At 55.3% G+C, this 19686-nt stretch overlaps 1 protein-coding gene across 5 annotated transcripts in view; it reads left to right on the top strand.

Moving 5' to 3' along the window:
• The window catches only part of FBXO18 (F-box protein, helicase, 18), a 48262-nt gene extending 32007 nt beyond the window's left edge, over window positions 1-16255 (top strand). For 3 of the 5 annotated variants that reach the window (XM_021065037.1, XM_021065039.1, XM_021065038.1), the window contains 8 exons: window positions 1149-1248; window positions 1338-1459; window positions 3734-3809; window positions 4328-4525; window positions 5022-5147; window positions 6483-6589; window positions 12640-12771; window positions 13261-13701. In XM_021065037.1, the coding sequence (XP_020920696.1) occupies window positions 1149-1248; window positions 1338-1459; window positions 3734-3809; window positions 4328-4525; window positions 5022-5147; window positions 6483-6589; window positions 12640-12771; window positions 13261-13431 (1032 nt within the window). In that variant the 3' untranslated portion in view covers window positions 13432-13701. Of the gene's footprint in view, window positions 1-1148; window positions 1249-1337; window positions 1460-3733; window positions 3810-4327; window positions 4526-5021; window positions 5148-6482; window positions 6590-12639; window positions 12772-13260 lie in introns of all 5 variants that reach the window. The other 2 variants (XM_021065040.1, XM_013980327.2) reach the window with 1 other exon arrangement.

The following is a 19686-nucleotide window of genomic DNA, read 5'->3' as shown; positions in this document are numbered from 1 at the left end:
TGTCTTCTTTTTTTTTTTTTTTTTGCTTTTCAGGGCTTCACCCCCATGGCATATGGAGGTTCCCAGGCTAGGGGTGGAATCAGAGCTGCCACTGCAACCTACACTACAGCTCACAGCATTGCCAGATCCTTAACCCATTGAGCGAGGCCAGGGATCGAACCCGCAGCCTCATGGTTCCTAGTGGGATTCATTTCCACTGCACCACAACTGGAGCTCCCAAGAATGATGTCTTCACAGCTGCAGTGGTCACGGAGTCAGGGCGTAGGGCTGCTTTTTGAAGGGTAGGAAATTGTTCTGCCATGTGCTGCAACAGGAGGAGGGCAGGAAACACTCAGGAGTGTTTTTGGCTACACTCGCTGCATGTGGAAGTTCCTGGGCTGGGGATTGAACCCACAGCACAGCAGTGACCCGAGCTGCTGCATTGACAATACCGGATCCTTAACCTGCTGAGCCACCAGGGGACTCTGATTATTCTTGTGGCTGGTTATGCAGGGCACTGGTTTTAAATTGGTGTTGAGGGAGCCTCAAGGGACAGGGAGAGCCCCCCCACCCTCCCTTAATCTTCAGTGTAACTTCGTTAGGGTCCACTGGGAAAGAAGGGTACGTGTGGTTAAAAGGAAGGTTTGCTGCTGGTCTCAGGGAACGTGGGACTAAGGCCGTCCAGCCTGTGAGGGTCCTGAAAATGCCCACCCCACCCCTCCATGCATCACTCTCCCTTTTTTGTACCAGGCGCATGGCCAGATGAAAAGGGGGGGGGCAGGATTCATGTGACAGGGGTTGGAGACAGGAAGGAAGAGCCGGGGCCGAGGAGACGTGCGGTTGGGGTTTCTGAGCGGAGCCGGAGGCAGTGGAAAGAGAACACGGTGGAAGACTGGTCAAGGCCTGGATCTGGGGGCCAGAGGCCAAGAAACAACCCTCAGGTTTCAAGATAGAAGATGCTCTTCGGAACCCTTCGACCCCGTCCTTTTTTGCCTGCCCAGCTTCCGGCCTGTGGGGGCGGGTTTCCTGGGGGACTCTCTCCAGGCAGCCTTGGTAGGCTGGTGAGCCCGGTGTGGTCGATGGGCTTCAGCGCGGCCGGGACGGGAGCAGGCAGGGCCCTCAGTGCTCCAGGCGGGGGCGTTAACTCTGTGCTTCCTGTTCTCGCACAGAGCTTCCGATTTGGCGTGGAAATAGCCTACGTGGGAGCTACGATCTTGGACGTCTGCAAGAGAGTGAGGAAGAAGACTTTGGTCGGAGGAAACCACCAGAGTAAGGCTTTCAGTGACCCTCGTTTGTTCTGCGGGTTCGTGTTCCTCTTCCTCTGGATTGGCCCTGGAGCCTGTGCTCTCTCCCCAAAGGTGGCATCAGAGGTGATGCCAAGGGGCAGGTGGCCCTGCTGTCCCGGACCAACGCCAACGTGTTTGATGAAGCCGTCAGGGTGACAGAAGGGGAGGTGCCAGCTCGGATCCACCTGATCGGGGTAAGAGTGCGTTTCCGTCGTCTGCTCGCTCAGGGAAACACGGTCCATGCCAGCGCCCCCGCACCCAGGATCATCACGCACAGAGGCCCTTGGGCTTGATTGTCCCCACATCCGCACTGTGGCTGAAGCCCCGCCCCCGGCCATGCTGCTTAAGTGAGTCCTGTACCGTCAGGCCCAGCAAGGGCTCCGCTGCCCCTAAAAAAGGTGAGGGCCCTCTCGAGGCCGCCGGCTGTGTGACATCAGTCACGTAAGACACGCGAGGTGAGGACACACTGGGAGGTGGCCGGGGGCTCCATGTCGCCCCTGGCTTGGCCTCAGCTCTTCACTAACTCTGTGTGTGCCCCCACCCAACCCCCATCTCTAGGACAGCGACACTGCCTATTTCACAGGGACATTAGGAGGGTCAAGTGACACGTGTAGGACGTTTTTAACTCTTTGAGGCAGTTTTATGCCTGAGAAACATTTACCCGTTCATCTATGAGAAAAAGGCCTACTCTGTGTAAGCCTTCAACAAGTATAGCAAGTGAATCCTAATCAAAAGTTTTTTTGTTTTTTTTTTGGTCTTTTTGTCTTTTTAGGGCCGCACTCGCAGCAGCATATGGAGGTTCCCAGACTAGGGGTCCAATCAGAGCTGTAGCCGCCGGCCTACGGCCAGAGCCACAGCAACTCGGGATCCGAGCGGCGTCTGTGACCTACACCACAGCTCACGGCAACACCGGATCCTTAACCCACTGAGTGAGGCCAGGGATCGAATCTGCCTCCTCATGGATGCTGGTCAGGTTTGATAACCACTGAGTCACAGTGGGAACTTCCTCAAAAGATGTTCTGATGCTCCTTTTTCTTTTTTAAATGGTCGCACCTGCAGCATTTGGAAGTTCCTGGGCCAGGGATTGAATCCCAGCTGCAGCTGTGATTTACACGGCAGCGACACTAGATCCTTAACCCACTGCGCCAGGCCGGGGATCAAACCTGCACCTCTGCAGCGACCTGAGCTGCTGGAGTCGGATTCTTAACCCACTGTGCCACAGTGGGAACTTCTCCTTTTTTTTATTTTATAAAGATTGTCCAACCGAGTTACAGAAGTTTTGGAAATTAAAGGGAAAGAATCACCCTTAATCTCAGTTCTCATTTTTGCTGATTATTTATGTCTTTGTCCTTATGGATGTGTGTTTTTGCATAATTGCACGTACATAAAAGAGTATGTAGTTTTTATTCCACCTGTGAGCAGTTTTTCCTCACATTGCTGCTTTAATGAGTTTACAGTATTCCAGCACGGAGGCAGCATACTTTAGTCTTTTTAGTTATTGTGGGGAAATGGTACTTTTGGAGTATCTTCCACCAGGGAGGGAAGCTGGTCCCCTCTCGCACGTCCACTGTGTCATCGTGCTGGGTCACTTCCCGTTACAGTTCAAATGGTACAGTCGTCTGCGGTCTCTGAGATTAGCATTTGTGTCCCTTCCCAAGTGCTCCTGGGAGTGTGGAGCCTTGGGCTCGGGACCGGGCCCCAGTCAATGCTCTGCCCCCACTTCCAGGTGGAGTGGGCTGATCTGGGGGGTCAGGCAGGCCCTGTCTTCCGGGAGCGGACCTCTTAACACATCCAGTAATCTGGACCCATGCACAGTGCCTAGTTCTTTCCTCCACAGTGACAGCAGTTCCCATTGTGGCTCAGTGGGTTAAGGACCCGACCTTGTCTCTGTGAGGATCCAGGTTCAATCCCTGGCCTCGCTCAGTGGCTTAAGGATCTGGCGTTAGGGTGAGCTGTGGCTTAGGTCGCAGACGCAGCTCAGATCCTGCGTGGCTGTGGCGTAGGGATATGTCCCCTGGCCTGGGAACTTCCATGTGCCCTGGTTGCAGCCCTAAAAAGAAAATAAATAAAACAGCAGAAAAGGGGCAACGTGAGTGTTTGTGTTCCGCACTCGGTATCTGGGTCTGTTTAGACTCCTGGAAGCTGCTCCTTAAATTGCCTCCCTTGACAGGAAAGCAGCCTCCAGCCCTAAGGAGCGAGTCGGGTGAGGGGGCAGCCAGAGCGGGCGCTCGCTTGGCCCTGGTTTGCAGGCTGTGCCGTGGCCTCTGCCTTTGTGCGTGACGGAGGTTCCCGCTCGCGGTCGTTACGCTTGGGGTGCAATTTGAGATTCATTTCCAGAAAGTCCGTCGTCTCAAAAATCGCACCTGTGCGTTTGCTTTGCTTTGGTTTGGTTAACAACGGCCACGAAAACAAAACAAAAAACGACAAACAATCAAACCCCAGAAATCCCACCCAAAAAACTTTTCCAGGGGATCAAATCATTTGGATTGGACAGAATCGTTGACATCTGGACCCTCCTTCAGCCGGAGGAAGAACGCAGGAAAAGTGAGTGCGTGCGTGGTGGGCGTGGCCTCGCCGTCACCAGGGCAACGGGGCGGGAGGCGGGGAGGAGGGCGGAGCTCGCGGGGCTTTTTCCCAGCGCCACGCGCGAAGGCCTCCGGTTTCGGGGGAACCCGAGAGCTCCTCCAGCTCCTCCGCCCCAGTCTCGGGAGTCTAGGTGTCTGTCTCACGCTGGCCCCTCCGCCGCCTCCCCCGTCCCTCTGCTGGCCCCGGCCTCGCACTCCGACCTTCTGCCTGGGCCCCAAGCGGTCATTTCTAACTTTCCCGTAGCGCCTTTATTTTTTCACTGCTGCGCTATTTCCAGTCCCCGAGAAGCCGGCAGGGTACTCGGGGGTAGGGCTCCTTCCTGACCTGCAGTTTGGAGCCGAGGGGCTGGGGCACAGCTCCGGGGGCCGCCCTGGCCAGGTCAGTGACGGGTCTGGACGCCCACCGGGCCGGCCCGGAGACCCTTTATGCCGCGGTGCCGCCTGTGTCACCTTGAGCCGTCCGCGTGTTCCCTCCAGAAAACCTCGTCATCAAGGACAAGTTCATCCGAAGGTGGGCGCACAGAGAGGGCTTCAGCGGCTTCAAGCGGTACGTGACGGCGGCCGAGGACAAGGAGCTGGAGGCGAAGATCGCGGTGGTGGAGAAGTACAACATCAGGATTCCGGAGTTGGTGCAGCGGATAGAGAGGTGCCACATCGAAGACCTGGACTTTGCCGGTGAGCAAGGCGGGCCTGCCTTTCCCGCCCGGGGCGCCGGCGGATAGGGAGCAGCCGGCCGCGGTGCTTCTGGCCAGAGAGGACCGCTCCCGGGACCCTGTGGCCCCGTCAGAGGAGGGCCAGGGCTGTGGTTCTCCTGTGGCCCCTTTGTTTCTGTTGTACTCCCAGCCGGGAGAAGGGGCTCCCGCGTCCCAGCTCTGACCCTGGGCACACCCCCACCCTGTTCGGGGCCGCTGTCCCCTCGTGTGTAGGGACGGGGCGCCGGTCGCTGCTGTGAGCGGTGGACGGAGACGCTGGCGTGTACTCAGCACCAGCAATGCGTTTCTACTTCCGCTCGTCTCTTCCGTTTTCCATCCCCCCCTCACCTACCCGGCCTCGCAGAGCTGCACCGGGCTGGAGAAGATGGTTAGCGTTTGGGGGTGCAGCGGGCAGAGCTCCCGTTCCCCCCTTCCTCCTCTCCCCGTGGCCCCGTCTGACCCTGCCGGTTCTCTTCCAGAGTACATCCTGGGCACGGTGCACAAGGCCAAGGGCCTGGAGTTCGACACTGTGCATGTCCTGGACGATTTTGTCAAAGTGCCTTGTGCCAGGCACAACCTCGCACAGCTGCCCCACTTCAGAGTCGGTAAGACCCCAGCCAGCTCCCTGGGAGGTCCCTGTCTGGGGGTTCCCTGCGGGCGCTGCCTTGCTTTTTCTTGGATGGTGTGGCCTCTTGCCAGGATCCTTCTAGAACAAAAATCCCCCTCCTCCTAATTTGGTTATTCTTAGACCATGTTTTCCTAGAAAAACTAAGCTTCCAGGGTCCACCTCCCTGGGCTACTTGTGGAGCACTTGTATTTGTCGTGCTGTGTGTCGTGCCGTGTGTCGTGTTGTGTTCCTTGTGCTGTTTGTCTTGTGTTTGTCGTGCCCTGTGTGACCTGCACCACCTTTGCAGTTGTGTGTTTTCTCCATCAGACAAAAGCTCTAAAACCTGCAGTTCACCTGCTCATCAAAGTGTTTTTTTCTTTAATTAATCCTCCTTTTTATTGAAGATGCCCCAGAATTGTAACAGTGCAGTAATCAGCCCTCTATCATTTGTCTGCCTTTGTATCACTTCCAAGTCAAGGCGTCAGTGCTGTGGTTTTGGTTTCAAATCTTAGAACAAAACCACTTGAAATTTTTCTACACACAAACAAAAGCTTTCCTTTAGTCGTGGATTCAAAATTTGGGGCATGACCTGCATTGGTGGGCCCCAAATAGAAATAGAAAAATTCCTTGACTCTGTTGTAAAATGAGAGAAAGACCGGGTCTGGCAAGCAGACTGCAGGGCAGGACTGCAGGGCTTTGCCTGGAATCGGCGCTCATTGCACGCTGACATTTCTGTATGTCTTTGGCGACAGCTTGATTGCGATTATACAATTTGGGTGCCGCTCGGCCCCCCGTTCAAGGTGCACAGTTTGATGACGTCTCGTGTAGCCACAGATGGACTGCTGGGCGCCGCTGGGGGAGGTGTAGGGCAGGCGGTCGCAGGGACGGTCACCGGAGGCCCCTCCAGACTGGACCAAGGGGGAGGGCGGCATCAGGGGAGGGGAGGCCTTCAAGATGGTGGCCTCAGGTTTGCGCCTGGGCCCTCAACGTGGCCGGGGCCCATCTGTCCAAGAGACCTCACCTCCGTGAGCCCGGTGTCCCCCAGTCCTGCGGGGTTGTCCTGACGACTGGCGGGAGTGAGCAGACGTCCGCGCCTTGTGCGTCTTGGGTGTCGGATGACCGGCGATGGGGCCCCAGGATTTCCCAGAAGCAGAACGAAAGGAAAGCCTGGCTGCTGTGCCTCTAGTCTCTCAGGGTTCTGTTAGTGGGAGAATTTTGTCCAGAAGCCAGCAAATCTTGAGGTTTCTTTGGGGGGCGGGCGGGAGTGGGGGCAGGACACTTCGCGGTGGGAACCTGCCCTTTTGTTGATGCATCTCCCCCTTTCTTGCTTCAGAGTCCTTTTCTGAGGACGAGTGGAATTTACTGTACGTGGCGGTGACCCGTGCCAGGAAGCGGCTCATCATGACCAAGTCCTTGGAGAACATTTTGACTCTGGCTGGGGTAAGAGGGCAGCACACGTTCATTTAACAGCGTTTGGATTTTACCGGGTTTGAATAAGGGAGCAGCTGCCCCGAGGCCTTGGGGTCGGGGGCCCTGGGTCTGAAGAGAAGGCCTTCTCTCTCTTACCCAGTGCGGGCAGGGGCCTTGCTGACCAAAGAAACCAGAGCCTGGGTTCTTTTTCCTAAGATAGCTTTGAAGCTTTCGTCCGAGATATAGCAGCCGCGCCCAGGGCTGCGGGATCTGTCCCGCTCAGCTGGCGCTCAGCACTCCTTGAGCCATGAGGGTGTTCTTGGGTCTGTGCGTCGTCCGCTCCCCGGGGCCCTATGGAACCGGCAGCAGCAGCCGCCTGCCACCGCCCTGGACTCGGAAAGACTGTGTCCGCGCCGGGCAGGGGTGCCCCGGCCCGGGCCTGGGTGCTTGGCTGAGACACGGGGCCGAGGGAGCCGTCTCTCGGCACCCGCACGCCCTCATGTCCCTGTCTTGGCTTTTCGGCCTTTCGAGGGCTTCAGGATAAGCCGTTGAGTTTTGTCATCCCTGTTGGGTTGGAGCGCCTTCCCCTGAACGGCTGAGCAGCGGTCCCTGTGACTGCGAATAGGTGCCCCTGGGCCCCCCGCCTGGGTATCAGGTTCTTCGCCGTCTTGTGCTTTTCCCGCTGATGCCACAGCGCGGGACCTCATGCACAAGCCCCCTGCATCGTGGGGATACGCTTCTACAATCCGAGCTTCTGGGTAAGGGACAAATGGATGTGTCATCTTTGCTCAGCATTGGCACATCCTTCGCAGGGATGGTATACCTTCAGGTCCCACGAGGTATGTGTTAAGAGCCCAGTGGCTTCTGTGTACCTTTTAAGGCAAAAGTGAGTTTTCTCCATGGAGAAAAGGACGCGGAGCCTAGAGGAGTCCTAGCAGTGGGCCCGTGGGCGTGAGCGGGTGTTGCTAGGTCGGAAGGAGCTTGCGTGAAGGCAGGACGTGTGCTTTTTCTTAATCGAGGCTTCTGAATCAGTCTGGGTTCAGCCTGTCTCGGTGGTGGCATCCACCCTCCGCTCCTGGGGTCCCAGGGGCTTGGGCAGGGGAGGCACTTAGGGATCAGGAAGGGAAGTCGTGAGTCGTGGGTGGTGAGGACTTGGAGCAAAAGGGAGCCCTTGTTTCCGGCCCCTCATCACCCACAGGGCGCCCGGCCATTCTGGTCTCCCCGTCACCGGAACCAAGAGGTGCCAGGCAGCCTCCTTTATTTTCGAGCTTCTTAGGAAGTCTCCCTAATCCCAGAAGCCTTTTTGTCCTCTTCTTTCTCTAAGTTTTGGGGATGTGAGTGAATCGCTATATTACTGAATTCTTAGGGGACACGGGAGAGGCCAGTTGCTCGGTGACCGCTTCTCAGCTCCAGGAGCTTGGCCTCCTGAGCGACACTCACACGTGTCTCCTCGGGACCACGCCTGCTCCTACTGAGCATCCGAACCGGCCTGTGGACCGGTGACAGTGGCATCCCCTCCCTGGGTGAGGCTGGGCGGGGCCTCGCTCCCACCCGGGCTCTGAGACCTCAGGAAGGAACCCACCACCCACCGCCCGACCTCTGCTTCCTAGTCTGTTAAACCGGCCTCCGAGGAGGGGTTGGGCAAGGTCGTGATGAGCTGGCGGATCACAGCCTCTCAGTCCATCGGCAGGAGCGAGGGGTCCTCGGGGGCTCCGTCGTGTGGAGGTTAAGGAGAGATGGAGGGGACGCGCTCCAGCTGGGGTGGGGGGCACGGGCTCAGGTCCCAGGTCCGCTGCGTCCTCCTTGGCAGCCTTTGGCGTAAGTGACCCAGCCTCTCAGCTCCGTGCCCTCGTCTGTGCGGTGGGGACAATGACAGCGTCTTCCGACAGTGAGGGCTGTGTGTTCAGTGCTTCATAAGCAGGGCCCGCCTCTGCGTCAGGAACCAACACGTCCAAGAGCAGAGCAGCTTGGCGTTAGCAGCCTCAGGCTGCGGCAGTGCGTGACTTTGATTCCTCAGGGCCAGGGCTTCACATGAAGCTGCAGGTGGCTCTTGCTTTCCCCTCAGGGTCTGTTTGCAGCAGCTGGTGTTCGCAGTTCCTTAGGGGATGTGTCGCCTCCCAGGTGTGGTCCGCGGACCTGTGAACCTGCTGGATGCCCAGTTGTGGTCCGTGGACCTGTGACCATGCTGGATGCCCAGGTTGCCACTGAAAAGTGGGGGTGGCTTAATTCCCTGACTCCTGTTCGCTTAGTTGGCAAATAATTAGATCTACGGAGCCTGTGTTACCTGCCAAGCCCTGTAGTTAGTGCTGCCAGGTACAGGTAGCAAAGTCACGTGGTCCAGGACCTCACAGGATCCCGTCTGGGCAGAAAGCCTTTAGCTCTGCTGGCAGGGCTCTGGGGCCACACCTACAGGGTTGTTGATTTGTTTCCAAACTCATTGTCTGTGTGAGAAGACTTTATTTGTCCCCTTAAGTTTGATTTTTTAAAGTTTTGGGGTTTGTTTTAGCTTTTAGAAATTGTGGGAGTTCCCGCTATGGTGCAGCAGGTTAAACATCAGACTTCAGCAGCTTGGGTTGTTGTGAAGGTGTAGGTTCGATCCCTGGGCCCGTCCAGTGGGTTAAAGGACCCAGCATTGTTGCAACTGCAGCCAGATTCAGTCCCGGGAACTTCCATATGCCGAGGGTACGGCCATAAAATAAAAAAATGAAAAAAAAACCTTTTGCCTCAGCCTTATAATAAATTCCAACCTAATGGTGAAAAACAATTTCAGAGCTATTGAATGATGCCTTAGGATAAGGAAGGTTTTCTTGACATGACATAAAAATAGGAAATCATGAAACAGGTCAGTCCGATGGCACCAAAATATAAAACTTCAGTGTGAAAAAGTCTCAGCTGCATGTAGTCAACTCTGAAAAGACATCCTTTGAGCTGAAGTTGTTGTCTCGCCAGTTTTACCAACGGGGCAACTGAGGCACAGAGGTGTTAAGGGACTTGCCCCAGGTTGCACACTGGTGAGCGGAGAGACGGGGCTGTGACCCGAGGTCGTCTGGCCCGGGGCTGCTCCGCGTAAAATCGAGAGAGCAGCCGCAGAGTCAAGGGGCACGTCCCCCCTCTGCCCAGCACATGCTCGTGTGGTGCAGCTGTGTGCCCACTGCGAGCCAGGCTAACCTGTGCCCTCCTGGAGCTTCCGAAATTGCCCAGAACGGGCCGGGCACAGTCACCAGGACTGCACGTTCCTGAGAAACAGACACTCTGGGGGCAAAGGAGTTGAGAGCAGGGAGTTGAAAGCAGAGGAAGCCCCAGGAACCCGGGAATCGGCTTCAGAGAAAGATACACACCGTCCCTGGTGGCCAGGGAGAGGCCAGCTGAAACTGTCACGGTGAGAGCCAGGACCTTGGCCCTCTCGGGGGACGGCGGGAGGCGTACACCCCGCTGCTCTGGGTTCTCTTCTGGTGGCACCAGTTCTCAAATTGTGGTCGGGGGAACCTTCGGGAACCTTTCATAATACCTGTGCGTGAACTCCTTAAGGCCCTTGATGCCCTGCCCTTCCCCCAGTGCTCACAAGCGGACGGATGGTGGGGTTTTGATTCCAGTGGCCCCGTGGTGTGACGTCACCGAGGATCGAACCCAGAAACAGAGATGGGAGCCCAGCTGGCTTCTTTTAAGCTGGACACGAAAGATGTAAAGCTGTGTACTCTTCTCGTTAGGGTTTTTTTTGTTTTTGTTTTGTTCTATGCTTTTAAATACAGTTGTGGGAGTTCCTTCGTGGCTCAGCGGTTAATGAACCCTGCTAGTATCTTTGAGGACGTGGGTTTGATCCCTTGCCTCGCTCAGTGAGTTAAGAATCTGGCATTGCTGTGAGCTGTGGTGTAGGTCGCAGACGCAGCTCGGATCCCACGTTACTGTGGCTGTGGTGCAGGCTGGCAGCTGCAGCTCCAATTCGACCCCTAGCCTGGGACCCTCCATGTGCTGCAGGTGCGGCCCTAAAAAGTCCGAAAAAATATATAGTTGTTTTCCAGAAAAATGCTCAGGTTAACATATGATGGCTTATTATTGAGGTTTCAAGGAGTTAATGAACATTTAAACGTGTTTCCGTTTCTAACCTGGTCAGCATCAGAGCTCTAACCCGCAGAAGCAGGACTTCGGAGCCCTTGACATTTGCTGGTGTCTCGGAGTCCTGAGACCAAAGCGTTTCAGAGCCGCTGCGTTGCAGTGGTGCCTCTCCCAGCGTAGCCTGTGATTCATTAATGGTTTAGGAACCTAGTTAGTGGGTTATGGTGAAAGTTAAAAAAAATCCAAAGGAGGAATCCGTACATGTCACGTGAGGTTACATACTGTTTTGTGAGACAGACTTCAGCATTTTATACGTGTGTGTGTGTGTGTGTGTGTGTGTGTGTGTGTGTGTGTGTGTAGAACTGTACCATTGGGTGGGCTTCTTGGTGTGGACTGGGGTCAGGAAAGGTGGGAGGCCCTGGAGGACCGCTTGCACGTCTGGGCGGGAAGGCCTGTGCCAGGATGGTCGTGGCTGCATCGTTGTCGGAAGTGAGTGGGAAACCTCGTGAGTCTGCACGTGAAGGAAATGGCCTAAGGAAACGGGGAGGGCGTTCCTGTCGTGCTCAGTGGTTGAGGACCCCAGCTAGTATCCATGAGGACTCGGGTTCGATCCCTGGCCTTGCTCAGTGGGTTAAGGATCCAGCATTGCCCTGAGCTGCGGTGTAGGCCGAGACACAGATCTGGCGTGGCTGTGGCTGTGGTGTAGGCCTGCAGCTGCAGCTCCTATTCCACCCTTAGCCTGGGAACCTCCATGTGCCATGGGTGTGGCCCTAAAAAGCAAAAAACAAACAAAAAAGACAGAGTACAAAGGACCAAAAAAAAACCCATGGAGGAGCGAGATGATTGAACCCGATATAGCACCTCAAAGAATGAGCTGGACGAGAAGCAAACTCAAAGTACAACACGTCGGTGAATAAACACTGTAAGACGACGGCTTCTGTCCTTGGAAACACACGTGACTGCGAAGCCAGCTCAGGGTGGATTGCAAAGGGTGCACCCAGATTCACGGCCCAGCTTTCCCCTGGGAAGAGGAGGGCACGCCGGTCATTTTGTGTGAGAAAGGCTTCCCCACGGTTCATCGTCAGGGCACGGCAGCACGAGCATCTGTGTGCTTTCTGTTCTTGCCCGCAGGCGGTAGGCAGGTCCCGAAAGAGAAAAACCACATCAATCAGAATCGTGAACATGGATTTTGCAAAAACTGGAGAAATAGCCAGTTTTAATCCAAAAAACCACGCAGCCATCATGATTTGGTCAGCACATATTTGCAGTCTTGCCGGCCTGCCAGAACCTTCTTCATCTCCTCTGGGGCTGTTTTTGTAGCATTTCTGGTCTGGGAGGTAACTGACATTTGATTTGGGCACCCACAGGGTGCTGGGCCCTGAGCACTTAGCTTGCGTAGCTGTATGTCTTCCTCACAGCAGCTGGGTGAGGTGGGTGCTGTGTTACATGCATTTCACACAGGGGGAAACAGAGGCTTAGTGAGCTTCAGTGTTTGCCCACTAGAACGGCCAAAGGCTTGGGAAGAGGAGACAGGCAGGCTGGAGTGGGCAGCAGTTTTGAAGCTCAGCTGGGTTATAGAGAGAATATGCGAATTGGAGTTCCCTGGTGGCTCAGTGGGTTAAGGATCTGGTGTTGTCACTGCAGTGGTTCAGGTTGCTGCTGTGGCTCAGCATCGATCCCTGGCCTGGGACCTTCCACACCACAGGTGCAGCCAAAAACAAAAAGAGAGGGAGAAAGCATATGCGAATCATAGTGAGTGAGTTGGGGATGGGTCAGCCTAAGATAAAATCCCGAAGTAGCCCTGAAACATCCTCGTAGCCAGTAGTTTCGCATGTTTGTCCGTGAACCCTTATTCTTTAAATGCAACCCTTTTCACAAGAACCCAGCTCTAAGTGCCCTCTTCAAGACTGTTGCAGCTGGGGAGACCCTCGGCAGTGCTTTCCTCGCTCAGGGACTCTGCTCCCCCGGGGCTTCCGTGTGCAAGGGCGAGGCAGCACCCTTCCTCTCTTCTCACCCTTCCTTCCCAGGAGTACTTCCTGCAAGCAGAGCTGACGAGCGACGTGCTAAAGACGGGAGTGGTGCGCTGCTGCGTGGGCCAGTGCAGCAACGCCATCCCCGTGGACACCGTGCTTACCATGCGCAAGCTGCCCATCACCTACGTACGTGTCCCCCCGACGCTGCCGCCGCCACCACAGTCGGCGCGCTCCCGCTCCAGCTGGGCAGCTGTGTGCTTATGGGGGGGGGGGGCGTCAGGGAGGGAGGGAGAGGGGACGCCTGCCCCATCCTCACGGGGGCTCTCCGCGAGGGGAGTAAGGCCCGCGAGGGGGTCACAGCCAGGGCGCGGGGCACGGACTGGGAGTGGGGGTCGTGCCGACACCCAGTGGATCTGGGAGCCCTGTTAGGTTTCTCTTGGCGCTTCACCCCTCACCTTGCCGAGTCCCGGGGCTGTCACACAGCGGAGTGCGCCCGGGGCGGCTGTGCTGGGGGTGGCGTGAGCGCAGAGTCTCTTGAGTCTCAGAGCATCAGAGTTGAGACGCCTGGTCCTTTTCCTCTAGCGGCGCGGAGTTTGGCGGTGGGGTTGCGCTTCCCAGTGGAAAACGCTTGTCCTTCCGCTGTCCCCCTCCCCTCTCTTCTCGTCTGCCCTGCAGAGCAGCAGGAAGGAGAACAAGGGCGGGCACCTGTGCCACTCGTGCGCGGAGCAGCGCATCGGGCCGCTGGCCTTCCTGACCGCCTCCCCCGAGCAGGTGCGCGCCATGGACCGCACGGTGGAGAACATAGTGCTGCCGCGGCACGAGGCCCTGCTCTTCCTCGTCTTCTGAGGCCGCGGGGACACTGGGCGGACGCCTGCCCCTGCGGATGGCATGGGGGTGTCCGTCCCGAGTCCAGACTCACGGAGCATTTTCCCAGGAAGAAGAAGCCGACCAGAGCTGGACCTGCCGGGTCTCTGCCCCCGGAGGTGGCCAGACCCACTGCCCCTCCTCCACACACGGCAGGCCTGGGGGGTCGGGGGTGTTCTTTTGATAAAAAACATTTTATGTATTTAAACTTTTATTACGAGGTTTCAATTAAACAGGCATTGTAGCACTGGCCTCCACGTGTGGCGCCCCTGCCTTTGGCCCCGCTGTCCCCGGACGTTCTCCACCCCCCCACCCCACCCCCCTTCATCTCTTCCACGGCTCTGTGACTTTCCTGTGGCACACCCACGTGAGCAGGCGGCTTAACGTTCGGGGTGATTGATAGCTGATGCATCAAAAGGGACTCAGAGTTCCCGGCGTGACTCAGCCATAACGAACCTGACTAGGATCCATGAGGATGCAGGTTCGATCCCTGGCCTCGCTTAGTTTGTAAAGGATCCGGCATTGCCGTGAGCTGTGGTGTAGGTCACAGATGTGTCTCGGATTTGGCATTGCTGTGGCTGTGGTGTAGGCTGGAGGCTGTAGCTCCAATTCGACCCCTCGCCTGGAAACCTCCATATGCCACACCTGTGGCCCTAAAAAGCAAAAAAAAAGAAACTCTTGGAGTTACCCTTGTGGCTCAGTGCATTAAGAACCTAACAGTATCCACGAGGATGTGGTTTGACCCCTGGTATTGCTCAGTGAGTTAAGGATCTGGTGTTGCTGCGGTGTAGGTCGCATATGTGGCTCGGATCTGGCATTGCTGTGGCTGTGTCTTAGGCTGCTTTGACCGACCCCTAGCCTGGGAACTTGTGTATGCCACGGGTGCAGCCCTAAAAAGAAAAAACAGACTTTTCATGCTGGGGGAAGTCACACAGGTATAAGACATAGTGGGTGTTCCATCCTCACGGGCTCTCGGCCTGAACAGGGAAGCAACGGAACACCTAGGAAACAAGAGCAGAAGACACTAGCCAGACGTCGCATGTTCCCAGCAGTGGATCTGAAGGTCACGCCGACCCTGGGGGGTGCGCTATGGGGGGTTGCCGAGTGGACATAGTGCAGTTGTGGTCCTGGAGGCCAGCAGGAGAGACATGTCGCTTGGACGTGCTTGGATCTGGTTTTCATGCTTTGCCGCGCAGCACACAGGGTGCAGATGGCCGGTGGGGGAGCTGGCTCAGCATCGCCGCTCACCGGCTTGAGGGTCTGAGCCCAGCCAACAGAGTGCAGGGCAGCCCCCCACCCTCTCCAGCATCAGCCTCTAGGGGGCCTTAGCGTGCAGGAAAGCAAGGGCGTCTTAACGCCTGCATATTGCGGGGGGCGCAGAACGGGGCCTGGGGGGCCATGTCATCCGCCCGTATTCCTGGCCTGGCCTCCTTTGGTGTTTTGGCTAACGCGGAACAAGACAGCAGGTGAAACGGAATGAGATGGATTTGGATGGGTCAGTGTTGAGTGTCATTCGGAAGGGGGGGGTGTGACAGGAGGGGCCCATGACCGTGTTTTCTGGCAATCTGGCTTTACCAACCAGAGGAAGCACCTTACTTCCCTAGGGCAAGTCGTGACCCCTGGCCTTGACCGAGCGCCTGCCGTGGGGCAGAGCCTGGTCCTGGGCGTCTGGGCTGAAATGTGGTCTGACCAGGGAGACCCCATAAGAACTGTGAGGCAGCGTGGGCTGCTGGGAGTGTGGGGTGAAGGGCATCTTGGGGGAGCTCTAGGGCTGGAGAGGCGTCTCCATCTGGGGAGAGGGGCCAGAGCTGGAGCTGGGTTTGACCATGGGTGAGTTGTTAGCAAGCTATTAAGGAAGGAAAGAATATTTTAGAAAGAAAGGAACAGGAGTTCCCATTGTAGCTCAGTGGGTTAAGAACCCATCTCGAATGCGGGTTCCATCCCTGGTCCCACTCAGTGGGTTAAGGATCCGGCGTTGCCATGGGCTGTGGTGTAGCTCACATATGCGGCTCAGATCCCTATGTTGCTGTGGCTGTGGTGTAGGCTGGCAGCTACAGCTCCAATTTGACCCCTAGCCTGGGACCCTCCATATGCCGCGGGGGTTGCCCTAGAAAGAAAATTTAAAAAGGAAGGAACAACATGAAGAACAAAAGAGGTGTTTGCGGTAAAGGCTCTACCAGAACAAAATGTCAGCACTGGTATCTTGGTATCATTTTAAAAAGTAACAATCTAGGAAATGGTACTTTTTACTTTGTAATTGTGAAGAATTTCTAAAAAAACCAGTAAAACCAAATAGCTGGTGTGTTTCAAATGGGAAAATAATTTTTAAATACGCAGTGAAAATAGAAATGTTATTTATTTTAAAGGGAAATCAGTAATCAGGATATTAACATAGAAATTCCTATATAAAATTTCTGCTTTTGTTAAAGATGCTTATAAGGTTAACTATATTCTATTTATTTTTATTAAAATTTTTATTGAAGTGTGGTTGATTCGTACTGACACGTTAGTTTCAGATGTACAGCCTAATGATTTGATATTTTTATAGATGATATTCCATTTAAAGTTATTAAAAAATAATGGTCCTAATTCCCTGTGCTGTACAGTATCTCCTTGTTGCTTATCTATTTCATACGTAGTCGTTTGTGTCTCCTAACCCCCTGCCCCATCCGGAAGTGTTCAGCATCCATTGTCACCTTCAGACAAGTGATGTGATGGCAAGAACGAAAGCACGCTTCATAAATGCAAACTAATGAGAATGAAAATCTTTTAGATCTTTTATATAAAAAAGGTATAGTCTTTCAAATATGAGGCTTTTACGATTTCACTTAGTTGTGAATGTCTTTGTGTGCATGGTTTTCTGGAGGAGTTTGTTTCGTTCTTGTTTTATACCGCATAAATTGGGAGAAAAATAAGGACAATAATGAGCAGCCAATCCTGTATTTTTCTTCGGTCCATTAGTTTTTACAGAATCCCGACGTAGAGGAGCTCTTTTTGCCCTTGTTTGCGAATTTGCCGTCTCCTGACAGGACGTTCTGGTTTTGGGTTTCAAAGAAGGGGTTTCTGATGTGTCTCCGTCTTCTTTGATTTTATCATGTATCTAAGGTTCTGATGCAGAGTTACCGTGTGAAACAAATCCTGTCCTGTCATACCCCGTTTGTTTAGAGGTATTCGAAATGAAATAAAAATTACTCTTGGAATAGAAGTGTTAAAATACCATAGCGCCTCGCAGACTGTGCATTAGCTTGTTCTTTCATAGAGTTATTTTCCAGACATACTGCAGATTTTAGGTTTCTTTTAAAAACCCTAGGTGGTGGTACTCGGCCAACCTGAAATGCTGGCATAGAGATTTTAGAATGTCACAGAGCATCCGCATCTGGAATCGCGGTCCCCGGAGGCATGATGCTAGGAAACACCCAGGGACAGAGGCGTGTGTGCAGCTGGAGTGTGTAATGGGCGGGGGCAAAGGAGGGAGGGGCTGGTAACTGCGGAGTTTGGGAAGAATTGTGAGGAATCAGTGAAAAATGTTAAGACCTCAGAGTTTCCTTTTCGGGAAGATTCCAGTTGTAGGTTGAGGGGTGTTAAGATAAAGTAGGAGGCTCAGAGTTGTGGTCTCAGCCCGAGATGACCGCTGCTGGGCTGGACAAGGCGGTTGAGGCGGGTGGGGTGCGGGGGTGGCCGTGGGGACACAGGTGAGTGGCGCTCAGAGCGGGGGCCCCCAGGTCAGCCACGGCGGCGTCGCCACGGAACGTGATGGACATGCACGTTCTTGGGCTTCACCCCACGTCTGCTGGATCGGAAACCAGGAGGTGTTTAACAAGCCCTACATGCGACACTGAATTTTGAGGACTTCCGCTCTGGGGGTCAGGGGGCCGGGTCAGGAGCACTCAAGGGTCCCCACGGGGCCTCAGTTTTCCAGCTTTGTTTGCAGGATGCCCAGGGCGCCCTTCACTGGGACAGAAGACAGGGATGTCACAGTTGGCGTCCCGTCATCGGCGGCTTTGGTTTGAGGTTTGGGTGCCTGTGAGCAGCCCCAGCCGGCCTGTCCGGGGGGTGGGGGTGGGGGGCTGTGGGGAGGCAGGTGTGAAGGACCACAGACAGGGGGCCGGGAGCCGGGGCAGAGGGTGCTCAGCCTTCACTCCCGAGCACAGTGTCAGCAAAGGCAAGAGCCCAAGACCCGGGCTCGGGATGAAGCAGGAAGCGGCCAGCAAGTTCCCGAGGGCGGAGCTGCTGCTGCATTCAGCGAGGAGATGGGCTTCACAGCCTGGGCCCTTGACACTGAGGGAAGTGAGGGGGGAAGGCCAGAGGCCGCAGCGGGCCCCATTCCGTGAGCCCCGAGCCGGACCACAGGGGCCTGACTGTGTGGCAGGCGGGGAGGGGGCCGGGGGGGCTTCGGGCGATTGGACCAAACCAACGTGTGTGCTTCCTGGACCAGACTCCAGTGACGATGCGAGGATTCTGCGTTTAAGGCATAATCCCAGAAGGATGAAGGCAGCAGGGAGGAGGGACGCCTTCAGACACTGGGCTTTGGAAAGAAGACCCGGGGGTGAGAACTGACAGCTCACCCGAGAAAACGGAACCCCAAGCCCGAGAGCCCTGAAGAGGTGGGACTCGATGGCCTGAGAACCACTGGAGGTCAGGCGTAAAGCCAGAGCCAGAGCCGCAGTAGAGCGTTTGTTTAAAAGCCAGTTAAGGAGTTTCCCGTTGGAGCCCAGCAGGTTAAGAACCCAGCATGCTCTCAGTGTGGATGTGGATTCAATCCGGGCCTCCCTCAGTGGGTTAAAGATCCAGTGTTGCCACAAGCGGCTGCATACGTCTCCAGTGCAGCTGTGGTGTAGGGCTGCAGCTGCAGCTCGAACTGGACCCCTGGCCCGGGAGTGTCCATGTGCCGCAGGTGTGGCTGTAAAAAGGGGAAAAAAAAGCCTGTTAAACCCTCATGTCTCTCTCCGTTCTGTGTAACTGGGCCACACCTCATGCTCCACCCGAGCAGAACCCTTGGGTGATGGGCCAACCGGAGCTCCCAGTGGACAGGCACTCAGCCTCGGACCCCACCCTGGCGCCCGGACTCCAGACCGGGTTTTAGCTCTCAGCTCCTCAGTGGGAGCAGCAAGCCAACCGAATGTGCATCACCGGCCACTTGAAAGGAGCCTCCAAGATGTCGTTTGGATATTAAACCGCAGAGAGTCAGCTTGGAAGGGATGGTCTGTTCAGAGGAAAGAAAACGTCTCAGTTTGTGACATGGATTCAGGGAATAAGAAGAGCGTGCATCCTTGAAATAACAGGGTTGCTTTTGTGTGTGTGTGTTTGTGCGCAACATATATGGAGACAAAGGCATAAAAGAATAGGGAGTTCCTGTCGTGGCTCAGTGGAAACGCGGTTTGATCCCTGGCCTCGCTCAGTGGGTTAAGGATCCAGCATTGCTGGGAGCTGTGGCGTAGGTCCCAGATGTGGCTTGGATCCTGCGTCACTGTGGCTGTGGCCTAGGCCAGCCGTTACAGCTCCAGCTCCGATCCGACCCCTGTCCTGGGAACCTCCAATTAAAAAAAAAAAAAAAAATTGTAGCCACCTGCCTGTAGCCTTGAGTTTCTCCGGCTGTGATACTGAGGCCGCAGCTGTGTGGTCTCTGGAGCTGGGCCTTCAGCAGGCCTGCCACTCCAGGCCACTTCTGGGGGCCAGTTCACTGTGTGCCATGGGCTGCAAGGGCTCGGCTCTGACTGTTGCTACCCGCTCTCAGGCGGATGCTAACCTCATATGTGTGGTGCCGAGTATTTAAAATCCCGGGCACGTGGACACATGTCGAATTCCTGATGCTTCTCAGCGGTGGGAGGTGTCGAGATGCTGTGGTTTGAGTCGGGCTGGTCTTGCCTTCAAGGAGCCCAGGCTCCTTGGAAAACCAACAAGGAAACTCAAGGTTCTCAGCTACGTTCTTGAAATTCTGAGGCCAGAATTGTAGGAACTGGATTGGGCGCCTGGAAACATGGAGAAAGCCTGCACTTTGCCTTTTTGGTCCGTGGTCTCCCGCTTCCTGATGTGTGGAGGCGGGTCAGAACAGGAAAGAGGCTTACCTGTCGATCAAGGAAAATCAAGATAAACAGGTGGAGGCCCTTCAGTTTTCTTCGTGACAGATGAGGGCACGTGTGAATCATGCAGATTTGTAGTCAGGGCTGAAGACCTAACCGCGGCCACAAATTCTTTTGAGTCCTAGGTGCTTTTCCCACTTAAAAAAAAAAAAAAAAA

Source organism: Sus scrofa, chromosome 10, assembly GCF_000003025.6.
Source record: "Sus scrofa isolate TJ Tabasco breed Duroc chromosome 10, Sscrofa11.1, whole genome shotgun sequence".
NCBI classification, from domain to species: domain Eukaryota; kingdom Metazoa; phylum Chordata; class Mammalia; order Artiodactyla; family Suidae; genus Sus; species Sus scrofa.
This window is presented reverse-complemented; position numbering and strand designations above follow the sequence as displayed.